The following is a 12,382-nucleotide window of genomic DNA, read 5'->3' as shown; positions in this document are numbered from 1 at the left end:
CAGTATCAGTTCCCCCACTCCCAAAACAACCACCTGCTAAAGATCTTCAGCCCCCTAATCAAGCAGAAGAGAAAAAAACTCACCAAGTTTGCAAGTACCCAGTGTTCTTGTTTCACTGCCAGAATGAAATCTACCACTGTCCAAAAACCAACTAACAGACCCAACAAGACCAGTCCGGGTCCTTACAAGTAAATACCAAGACTGAGATGTACCATTTTCCTTTGCAACACTTGAAGAGTATGTTGAGTTATAAACTACATTTACAGGCATCTGTCCTCCCTTTATGATTTGGAAAAACTACTACAGATCTATATAAAGATGTGCCACACTTATCTCTTCAGTAAGCATTGCAATCAATAAACGATGGATGCTAAAGAAAAAAGGTAAATTATCTAATCAATTTGACTCAACTTCAAACTGAAACACTGCTCTGTATAGTACGTACTTTGTATATTGCAATTTTATTACTATTTTAATCTTATGATTCATATGATTAATCAACTTTTCCTTTTTTCCACAAATGGTAGAAATTACGACATAAGTTTCTGCTCAGGGACAGAAGACATGCCAAGATAGAGGACTGTCTGACTACCTACACAAAAGAAACTTTCATTCCAACTTGGCCCATATAGATGTACCAGTAAATATCCTTCCTCTTGTTTTCACAATAATGGGAGACTGTTATACTAGTTATACATAGTTTTCCACAGTTGTTTCTTCTTTGGTGCATAATTTAGCAGTACATTATACATTTTATATCCACTCTTTTTTCTCTATAATAGTAAGAATCAGAAGCTCAAGTTCAGTATGCACTACCAACCTAAAAATATTTCTGTATGTTTTAACAGTGAAATTAACAGGAATATTGCTGTAATGAAATCACAAAACTGCAGACTTTCAAGATTAGTTGTACAATATTTTAATAAATTATTGAGATCACTCTCATCGTGCATAATAAAATAATTTAAAGTTGCCTTAAATTCTGGATGTTTTCAAAATTCTCCTATGATATTGAACATGTATGTCAAATGTGTACTTTGTTTTTTCCTTTTAGATGTCTATGAATGTCTATTAGGAAATTAGGAAATGTTAGTACCTTTATATTACTGAGGCAATATAGCAAAGTGTACATGGAACATGTAGAATTTACCTATTTATCCATTTCTAGGTAAAATGCTGTCACATGTCCTCCATTCACAGCTTTGTCAAATTATTTTGTCTCTGCATGTTAAAAAAAAAATAAAATGACCAAATAAAATGTATTCATTTTGCATCACATTGAACAACTCATATAGATCAAAATTAAAATTTCCCTTTTGCTGTTTTGAAAAAAAAATCTGAATAATTTAAAATGACTGTTATTCTCCCTGTTCAGACATTGAACCAAAAAAAGTTCTTCATAGAACACTGTTTTGGAATTTCTGTCTCAGACTGTATTCATGGGTCTTCGTCTAAAGTCTCTGTCTAAACTGTGACGCTGGAAGTGTAAATTGATTAAATTTCTAAACAGTTTAATCCATTAAGAATAAATTGTTACCTGGTTTCTTGTATCATCCATTTTTTTGCAATGACAACATATCAACAAAATACTGGTACAAGACACCATACTGCCATAACCACAAATACTCAAAGGAAATTTACAGAGATGCACATCAAATATATGGAAATTTATCATACTCATGAGAAATGCCTAGGGTGATTGCAGCTGAGGGCATGGAGAAAGATATTACCGGCATTACTTTTTACTGTACAGATGCCTTTTCTACATCTTACACTATTGAAAAGAAACCTATCACTGTTACTCAAGGGAAACTGACAGTTCAGACTCTAGAAAATTATTTCACAATAAAGACAAGATGCTGAATACATGTTAGGAGCTGAGAGGATCGATCTAAAAATAGGAATTATAAAGACAGTATCAATACTGCAATCAACAAACTCTTCTGCAGTTTTTTTTAGAAACACTGTAGTATCTGTATCATTTAAAAAACTCATCACAAAATCTTCAGTCTGCCACTGAATACATTTCAATTTTGATTACTTCCAAGAATTCTCATCCTCTGTCCTCTTGGCATTGACAGTCTCAGAATTCTAGTGAAAAAGGATTAAATCTGTGGGGAGAATGGGAATAAGAGTCCATCTGTAAGTCTCTTTTTCTTCCTTTCCTTCTCTGTGAACCTATGAGACTAGGACATGAGATCAAGACAAGGACTATGGTACAAAGAGAAGAAAACTAGGAAGAAAACATTGGGAATGGTGGAGTTCAATGTCCCTGGCATCACTGGTCTGAGGCTAGCTCAGCAAACAGCAAATTACTTGGAGGTGGAGGAAGTTCAAAGTGAGATGAGATATGCAGCACAGAGACATGTTTAGAAAGGGGCAGAGTACTAGCATTCAAGTAGTACAGCGAGTGAATGAAGTAACAAAACATTACTATAAAGGAACTCATTTCTGTTTATTATTCTTCTTTACATGTTTAGTACACACTTTGAACTTTCACTTGATTGAACAAAATAAAGACTAATGAATGTAGGTACATTATTACTACAGAAACAGTATTCTGGTTTTTTACATCACACTTGCATTTGCTACCATCACAGGAGCAGTAAGAGGAACCAGCGTCTGAAGGAGCAGCACTGAAGCATCAGCTTCATTGCCGTATCATTCTCACCACTGTAATAACACTGACAGGAAAACTCATTTGCAGAAAAGGAAGGAGACAGGTTACTTAATTTGCACCATAACTCCCCTTGCTGTCAGTCCTCTGCTTTCAGCCTTAGTGCTGGCTACAGCCATACAGTAGAGAGGAAGAATTTTCTTATTAAGGGTTAGCACCAGAACTCAGAGAACCTTAGGCTCTGCTGTTCCCACAGACAGCTCTTGCTAAAGTCTTTTGGTCTCTGATTTTTACCTTTATGTAAGTTAAACACTGACAGTCTCGAGACATCAACCACCTCTCCAGGAAGCCTGTTTGACCACCCTCTCAGTAAAGAAATGCTTCCCAGTGTCCACTCTAAACCTCCCCTGGTGCAGCTTTGAACCGTTCCCACATGTCCCATCACTCGATCCCAGGGAAAAGAGGTCAGCATCTCCCTCTCCACATCCCCTCCTCAGGAAACTAGAGAGCAATGAGGTCACCCCTCAGCATCCTTCTGTCCAAACTAGACAAGCCCAGAGTCCTCAGCCTCTCCTCACAGGACATTCCTTCCAGCCCTTTCACCAGCTTTGTTGCCCTCCTCTGGATGCGTTCAAGGACTTTCACATCCTTCTTAAACTGTGGGGCCCAGAACTGCACACAATACCCAAAGTGAGGCCACACCAGTTGAATCTACTGCCTAGTATTATCTCTTGTACAGGAATCAACGTCTGAGATTCCCCCTCAGGAAATCTGCAAAGATGATTTGTTATTACTACGCCTCCCACTGGAAAGACGTGACGTTTTTCTGGGCTGAGTTCTTAGACAGAAGAAAGAAAGGTTTCGAGTTGCAGACGTCTTAAACTCTTGTAAATGCCTGCACAAATACTACATGAGTGCCATATATTTTCAGAAGAAATAGAGAAGACCTATAGAAGTTTAATACCTGGCATCACTCTGGCAGTAGAATCACACTAATGCTATTTATACAGATGTGAGGTATGACAGAGTCCATTCAAATTATTTAGCCACCACAAAATATTCATACCTGTTGATCTATTCAAATATCTGTACTTCATTCACTGGTTTGGAATCTTAGTCCTTTAAGAACTGTAGGAAAGGTGAGAAAAGTAAACCTCTGAAAATTATGTAAGGTGAAGAAGTAAATTTGAAGCAAAAATTATTTTAAATTAAAAAAAAAAAAATAGAGAGGAAATACATACCTGATAGGTAGACATCATAAAGAGGTGAAAAAGGATTAAAAGATCAGCAAGAGACAGGAAATTAAGTGGGAATTCTAACACCTGAAGTTGGAAAGGAAGCCAGTAAGGCATAAGTGGTACAGAATTTAGGGGCAAGCTATTGATATTTTTAAGTGATACCTTATTATTTTTTCCTGTTAGACGTCAATAAACAACAATGCTCAGCAGCAACACAAAATAGCAAGTTGGAAGCAAACTTTTAGGAAATCACAAGTAGGAAACATAATTAGACCACTGTAAATACATGGTTCGCCTACACCTTGAATAGCACTGTCAACTCATCTTAAAATAATCATATTCATATTGGAAAAAGTTCAGAGAAGGTCAAGAAGATGATGAAATTAATTAATATCTTCCATAAAAAAACCCCAACAAAACCAACAGAATAGGGCAGGCTTCTTCAGCCTGGAAAATAGATGACTTAAGTAAAAATATGACAGAAATCTATAAAATTATAAATGACATGAGGAGAGTGGTTACAGACTGACTGTTCACCAAGTCTTCCAGTACAAGAATTGTGGTTCATCAAATTAAACAAGTGGTGGTCAAGTAAAATGAAACAAAAGGAGGTGATTATTTGTACAACAGGTACCAGATATATGGAACTAATTGCCAAAGGATGCTAGGAATGCAAATCCAGAGGATAGGAATCCAGAGGGGTCTGAGGTAAGGATGGAAGAGTATTTGGAATATGGATTCATCAACAGTATGAAAAGTATAAAATACATCAGGATGAGGAAATTGCATGAGCTAAAAAAGTACTGGATATAAAATACAGCTATAATAACCAAGTTATTTTAAAATCCATTTTCATGCACTGCTTTACTTATTAAAAAACAATATTACAAAAATACCGCACATTCTTCTGTGGCTATAACTTTTTATTTTTAATTTGGTTGTCTACATAGTAAATGTAATGCTGAAAGTAGGTTGACAACATTGAAGAATATGACCCAGTGTTTTAACACTGACTAGACATTTAAAAGGTGGATTTAGGCTACGCTACTCAAAAATTTCTAAGTAGCAGATGTGCAACTATATTACCTCCTCTATGAGTCTGATAGACACTATCAATATAGTTATATTAACTCTCTGATAGTCACATTGACTGCTTCACAAATGCCTCCTGCTAAAAAGAAACAAGCACACCCTGGGCTTCATTTGATCTGAAGCATCTAGACAACCATTTTGAAAATTTGGTACACTCGGCATTCTGTAATTAGGTGTCATTCTCATTTCTAGAATCAGATTACTTTCCTTCAAATATAGGGCTAATACCTTTCAACTATTTGATCTTTAAATGTCTAGGTAGATCATTCTCAGCAACTGATAAGCATATGAAAACATGTGAAAAACGTATGAAAAGTATCTCACATAGGAAGACTGGAGATTGTTTCTCTTATTCGGTACAAGGAAATATTTACTGAATCCTGAAACTTCACCCTCTCTATTGCCTCATTAGCATGAATACAAATATATGGCTTTCTTCATCAATTACAGTTTGTGGCAGAAATACATTTGTGGATTTCTTCTCATGATGCCAAATTAGCATTGCAGCAATTAGCGGTGAGCAATGTTCACAGCATCCTGATATAGCTAATCTACATTTCAGTTTCATTCTTTCATGAAATATGAAATACAACAAAATAAGTAACAATGTGATGTAAAGCCAAAAAACTCACAATTGCACAAGTTTATTTAGTGGGTGGTACAAGATACAAAAAACCCTTATTATAAATGTAATTAAGCATTGGGATAAATGAATGTTTAACTCATCTCCCCCACTGCCCCATCCCCCCAACTCTCCATTATTACTGACATTGTCAATGTTTTCAACTCCCCTCCTCCCTGACTACAAAAACTATAAGCGGAACGTGTTAGTGAAGAAAGAGCCAGACAGCGTAAAACAGATCTCTAACCTATCTCTGTCTTGAGCAGGAGTCAAAAATATCTAGGAAGAGTTTCAACGTTGTTATCCTGTTAATCTAGTCTCTACGACAAGGTTAAGAGCAAGTGCAGACTACATAACCAGGAGGTAGAAACTAGATAGCGATACTACGCTGAGCAAGAACTTCAGAACACCTTGCATCTGATAATTCTGGCAAAGAGCAACTGGGATTGAAAAAGAGACCAGTTTTATCTCGGTGTCCTGAAAAGAGATTTCTCCATTGGTTACACCCACACGCTTACACAAACACTTTTCAAGGAAAAGTATTTCTCATCTACAGCCACTTCTGCTTCTGCTCTCTTAATTCTTCCTTTTCATACTAAATCTAACATACAAACTGACAAACAATACTCGGCATTTGTAAATTCTGTGTAACCTAAACGCTACTCAACTGCAGAAATATCCTTTGAGGCAACATCTTCTGAAGACAGATTCTGCCCACAAAGAAGGAGGGGTTTCTTCTCCTTGCAAGTTTACATACCTTCCGCACAGTTGTTTGAAAAACAACTTTGTGTCAGAACTCCTTTATGTGATGACACTAATGTGGACCAGAGAGCAAATTGGCTATTCTAATTAAGATTTAATAAGGTGGGAATTAAATTCACACCCTTCCTCTTGGTTTTATACTTTCAGAAAGACTCATTGTAGAAAAACTCAGCGTTTTCCAGAATATGAGATTTTTTCTTCTTCTTGACCTCTTAGTAAAAGCAAGTGCTTTCCTACCAGAAAGAATTACTTCATATTAAAGAAACAACAATTATTTTTGACCTAGTATTTTCTTCTATCCTATACCAAATACTCTAAATCTGTGTGTTTCAGGAATGCTTTTTGTAAGTGTAATCTCATATTTTATTTCCTACCAAACTACAGGTCAGACAAAATGTGTCATTTCCTATGAAAAGATATACATTTTGCTAACATGTTATAGGGATCAACCAGTGCACCTGAAGTCTTCAGAGGATCCAGCTTTGAAACAACTGCAAGCAAGAGGGAAGATTTCCGTGTATCAAAATACAAATATAATACATGCTAGTTCAAAAAGTATTTACTGAAATAAATCTTCATACATCTCACTGGGGAAAAAAAAAAAAAAAAAGTTATTGAAAATTAATGTCCAGTGCCTTACACCCACCTAGTCATCAAGGTAAAGAAGCTGTGACACAAATTATAGTTTAGCAGAAGAATAAAGATTTCAATAAAAAAGGTAAAAACTCGATGTAAACATCAGAGGCTTCTGTGTCAGGGAAACGAAGCAAAAATCACTATGGTAACCCACTAATTTTTAGTTCTCAACCTAATGATCACCCGAGGAAACAAAGAAAAAAAGAAATAACATTCTGATACGGTGCTTAAGTAAAGATGAAAATGTCACAAAATGGGCATTCTTTACCCAAAAATAGCAGCTTCATCCTGCCAGTTATTAACCCTTACATAAAAAAATCTCTTCCTCAGCACCAAATGAAATTACTATTAAAGCAAGAAACACAAATTCAGTAAAAGTTAATGAGTAGCTCACTAATGTAACTGATCTCTTTCAGTTCTTTTTCTGGCTTGAAGACACTGAGACAGTGGAACTTGCTTTTTCATTTTGAAATAGTATTTTTGGAAACTTTAGCATTTGCATTTATGCCATATGAGAAACATAAATATTAAAAATCTACCTTTGCCTGTGTGATACAGAGACACTGGTCTCCCTGTGATTTTTTTCACATATTGCTGATTTTAAGACAGTATGGAAACCGAAATGCTAACAAACTTTCTGCATTCAAGTCTACGCTTTCAGAGAAATATCCTGATTTGAGAATTTCTCAGTTTTGTTCATTCAAAAGTTGTCATTATACAAATTTCCATTAATTCATGAAAATAAATTAAATTATTTATGCAAATAATTTTTGGTCTACAGATAGTTTATTCACATCTGACTGAGACAATTTAAACTTGTGCTAGTTACACTGACCTGAAGATGAATCACACAGGGGTTTTGCTTGTTGTCTTTTTGTTGTTGTGGTTCTAGTTATTGGTGGTTTTAATTCTGTGACTAAGAGTACTTATGGTGCAAATAGTGACACTATTAAATGCCCAATATATTTTGCTTAGAATTAACATTTCTGGAAATACTCCGATCAAGTCACTGACTTAAATGTTTGTTAAAAGTATACATGAGAAGCACATATTCTGCTTTTTCTAAGATAACAAGCTTTAACTTAAGACACAACTGTAGATGTATATTTGGCTCTGGAACTGGCTTGCTGACCTATACTCCTTCTGCACTTCCTCAGGTTTCCAAAGTGTACACCAGAATGGTGTGCCTAAATAGCTTCGTGGGTTTTGAAGCAAAGGAAATGTACTTAATGTACATTTCATAACTCTGTCAATCTTACAAAATGTCTGTAATATCTGAAACATAGAACAAAAGTCCTACCCTGGAATAAAAATAAATGATACACAGATGTAGTTTCACTGAAAGACCAGGAGCCAGGCAAATACCACCTACAACACAACTGCAAGTAAATTCGATATTGGTATGAATTGTATTATTTTTCATGTTACGTGTGTAATGAAATATGAAAAAGAATTAACCTGGGCTAATTCTGTGTTAATGCTACATATTTCATAATGCAGTCTATAGCTACTCAGATGAAACTGTTTTACTTATGAAAAGAATAGTTATAAAAGTAAGCTGATTAATTCCTGTGAAATGATACTCTTCCAATCACTATAAAATTAAGCTTTAGGCTTTTCATTTCCAGATGTTCTCTCTTATTAGGGCCATATCTCAGATTAGTAACTACCTGTGTAAGGTAAGATTAATTTAGGGTGGCTTAAATAATATGCCTTCCATAGAGTATGCCTGTATCTAACAATTTCCCTTTTCCAAGTGGAATGGAACAGATGAATTCCCCCCTTCAAAGTCTTCTTCCCATTTAAAGAACTTGTTTATCAGATGCTGGTCATTTCCTAGGTTCAGGAGAGAACACTAATTACAGCGTATCAGACAAGTTAAAAATTATTAATTGCGCACTTAAAATTGGAATTAAGTTCCACTCAATTCAGCAGGCCTTAAGCCAGTGTTTCAGTCACGGATATGTACTGGTATGCTGAATAAAAGCCCTTTGCTGTTTAACTCAGACAGTGAAGAACAAACACAAGGAGACACTGGTTTAACCAAGATGACAGCAGACTACTAGAATCAATATCTGTCTGCAAAAGAATCAGATAATCAAAGAAATTGAAGAATGTAAATTCAATTAATTATTGGAGTAATTACTTTGGCATTACATTTTCAGTGCAGACTTGTTCTCCCAAAGAAACTATAAAATTTCTTTGCAAGTGATAAACTGCTAACTCATGTTCTGTTCACCTCTCAAAAAGCACCCAGTTGGAAACATTTTGAAAACATAGCACATATGTATGCATTATTTCTTCTAATATCACTTTATCTGCTCCTACTACATTTTACAGGAACAAATGCGCATTCAAATGATACAGCTACAAATGACACAACTACAAACACGAAGTATTTGAGATGATTTTTCCTAAGATGTGCAACTCATTTAATCTCTGATAACTCATATGAGACTCCTTTAGATCCAAGCTTACATCTTTTTAAAGTGTACCAGCAGGACATTGGCATTGAAAGCTGTATTTTTCTGGGTTTGCAGCTGGCATTGGAAATTTCCTGTGAACATAAACAAACTATACACATCTATATTCAGTACTCACAAATAATTGTATTAACAATTTTGTATGTGAATGTTGCTTTGCATGTAGAATAACAAAAGACAGTAAGTTTGTACCTATTTATATGAAGATAAGCCATTATGGAACATAAAAATTAACAGAAGGATAAATATTGAGGGTAAAGTTTCACAGAATATCATTAGACATTAAAGAATCTGTAAATAAATAAATAGTTCAGATCTAGTGCAAATTCAAGTCACACTATTTTCTTGAATTACCAAGTTGTATGCAAAGCAAGTGTTGGAAAAAAACCTGTGAGAAAAACATAGTTGTTGGAATTTGGTACACATGGCTTTCCCTCTCTTAAGTGGCTGAAAATAGTGCATTTTCAGCTACAGTTGTTACATTCGACTTGATCTTTCAACCACAGATCTTCATTCTCACCTCTACCACATCTTTTCTACATCCTCAGTTAAAACAAATGCCTGGCCCATGATTCATGTGCCTGGAGTCATGTTGAAATAGCAGAGGCCTCTGACAGGAGAAGAATGAATAGGTATATGCATGGGCAGAAGGTCAGTTACAAGCTCTTAAATGCAATAAATTAAACTGTGAGTAAAGTCATTACCATTTAACATCCTAGCTTATACACAGGAACTGAAAATGTGACTCAAAGAAAAGTCTTTTAATTAGTTCACTGTGTCCAGGATTTTTCACAGTACTCTAACCTTTGTTCACAAGTGACACAGGAACATATTTCAAGCACCTACAGTTGTCTGAATGTACTAGTGCCCACTTCTACTAATGTCTCTTTTACCTCTTGGTTCACTTTGTAGAATATGCTTATTAGAGTGCACCTTGTATGCATTTATATAGGACCATGTAAGATGAGGTTTTAAAAATTGCAGGTAGACTACCTTCCCATTTTTCAAGCATCCCGAAACACTCTGTCTACTCAAGGCAGATATTTGCCAATTAAGCAAGAGATATTTTTTTTTTCTCCCAGATTACAGTGCATGGAATAACATCTGATCTTACCTCGCCATTTTCCAGAGGATGGATTTTTGAATAATAAGAAGTGCATATGACTTCATCATCTTTTATATAGGATGGAGTTCCAGGACGGGGGTGAATGTTGTATCGCGTCAGGCACTCACTGTCTGTGATAGCATAATACTGCCATGGTTGATAGTCTACACCATCCAGTGAACGCTCCAATATCCAGTTCCCAGGTCGAGGTGAGTTAGCTGCTTTCACAATAACATAAGCAATCTGGAAAATCTGAGAAATAGATGAACTGTTAAAATCTATGTAAATAAAAAAAGATAAATTCATTCTTATTTCTTAATAGCTACCAAACAGTAAATATGACAACTTTTGATTTCTTTTTTCTCTAAAAATGCAATATGGCCTCAGATTCCATTGAAACTCTTTAACTACAGAAATAAATTCTCCATTAACATTTCTGAAAAAAAAAAAAAAAAAGTTACATTAGGACAATAGAGATTTTGAAAATACAATTAAAAAGCTACTCAAATTACACATAACTTAGTAGGTAATTGCTATGCTGCAGTTTCAGCCAAATGTTTGCAAAGTTCATTTTCAAGTATTTTCAATTTGTAGAATTGGATTTGTTTCTATATATGTATTTATAGACATACACTTTCTGCAATGTTTAAGAGTTGCCAAACTCTGTTACAACTTTATCACCGTTAAGAAAAATACATAGGTTTAAGCTATTGAAATGTAATCACATCATGCTGAAATCATTCTACAAAACAATCTTGTTTCAATCACGTGACTCGTCACTGTGCCCATAAATAAGCTTTATAGGACAGAGACACATCAAATATCACTATAAACAGAATGTAAGCATGTAATCAATGCTCATTATGGTGCATTTCACCAGCCTATTCAATTGATTTATCAAAGTTTATTTCTGTTTACAGGCTTGCTGGAATGCAAACCACAAACAACACATTTGCAATTGCAGAATGAAATGTATTAGTGATGCAGTTTTGGTTTGGTTTGGTTTTTTTACCCTAGTAACACCTAGATGCTACAGAGGTAGAACTGAAGCTAAGGAAAAGAAACAACTATTTCCATTAGAAAAGCAGAACATACAGCAAGTTAATATTTTTAAGGCATAGTTCTGTGAGTCTGCACACAAGGATGCCAGAGGGTATCACAGAGAGAACAGTGCTCATTTAATACTTAATGTTTTCTATATTGGATAGTCATTGTAAGGAAGCTGCATGATTCAGACTTAGTCCACACAAAATCTGCTGTGAATACTTACGACAATCAGTAATGCGATGAAAAAAACAGTAAGAAGACTCGAATTGTTTTTTTTTAATAACCATCAGTATTATTATGAAATAGTAATTATGTGAAGTGGCAGAGTACTGCAAGTACTACAGTACATTTTATGATGGAGACAAAGAAAAAGTTTATCTCCAATTATCATTCCTGCCTTCTGTGAAGATGCTGAGAAATTTTAAGATCCACAATAGCTTCAGTCAAGATGTCAAATTACTGACAACAAAAGTTTTTCAGTGGCAATAAGAAGCAGGTGAGGCTGTATTTATTTTGACCTGAAAAACATGTGCATAACTGCGCACTCGTGGAGGATTATCTGAAGTTACCAATATTTTTCTTCAATAGCATAAAAGGAAATCTCCAGAGACAATGAAAAACCTGGGTTTTATTCCACTGTCTCAACCATATTCATGCTTCAATCATACAATCACTTGTCCCCTGTTTCACAAATGCCCTTTCCTCTCTTTAACTCATTTATGCATATATTCCACTGGCTGCAAATAACTACCTGTAACTATACTGGATCAGTACTGTTTA

At 35.2% G+C, this 12,382-nt stretch overlaps 1 protein-coding gene across 1 annotated transcript in view; it reads right to left on the bottom strand.

Annotated features, from left to right (window-relative positions):
• The window catches only part of LAMA2 (laminin subunit alpha 2), a 303,552-nt gene that overhangs the window by 250,722 nt on the left and 40,448 nt on the right, over window positions 1-12,382 (bottom strand). Inside the window, exon 4 of the mRNA XM_026844883.1 lies at window positions 10,565-10,807. Within this exon, the coding sequence (XP_026700684.1) occupies window positions 10,565-10,807 (243 nt within the window). The remainder of the gene's footprint in view (window positions 1-10,564; window positions 10,808-12,382) is intronic.

Source organism: Athene cunicularia, assembly GCF_003259725.1.
Source record: "Athene cunicularia isolate RWA chromosome 3 unlocalized genomic scaffold, athCun1 chr3_part1, whole genome shotgun sequence".
Classification (NCBI taxonomy): domain Eukaryota; kingdom Metazoa; phylum Chordata; class Aves; order Strigiformes; family Strigidae; genus Athene; species Athene cunicularia.
This window is presented reverse-complemented; position numbering and strand designations above follow the sequence as displayed.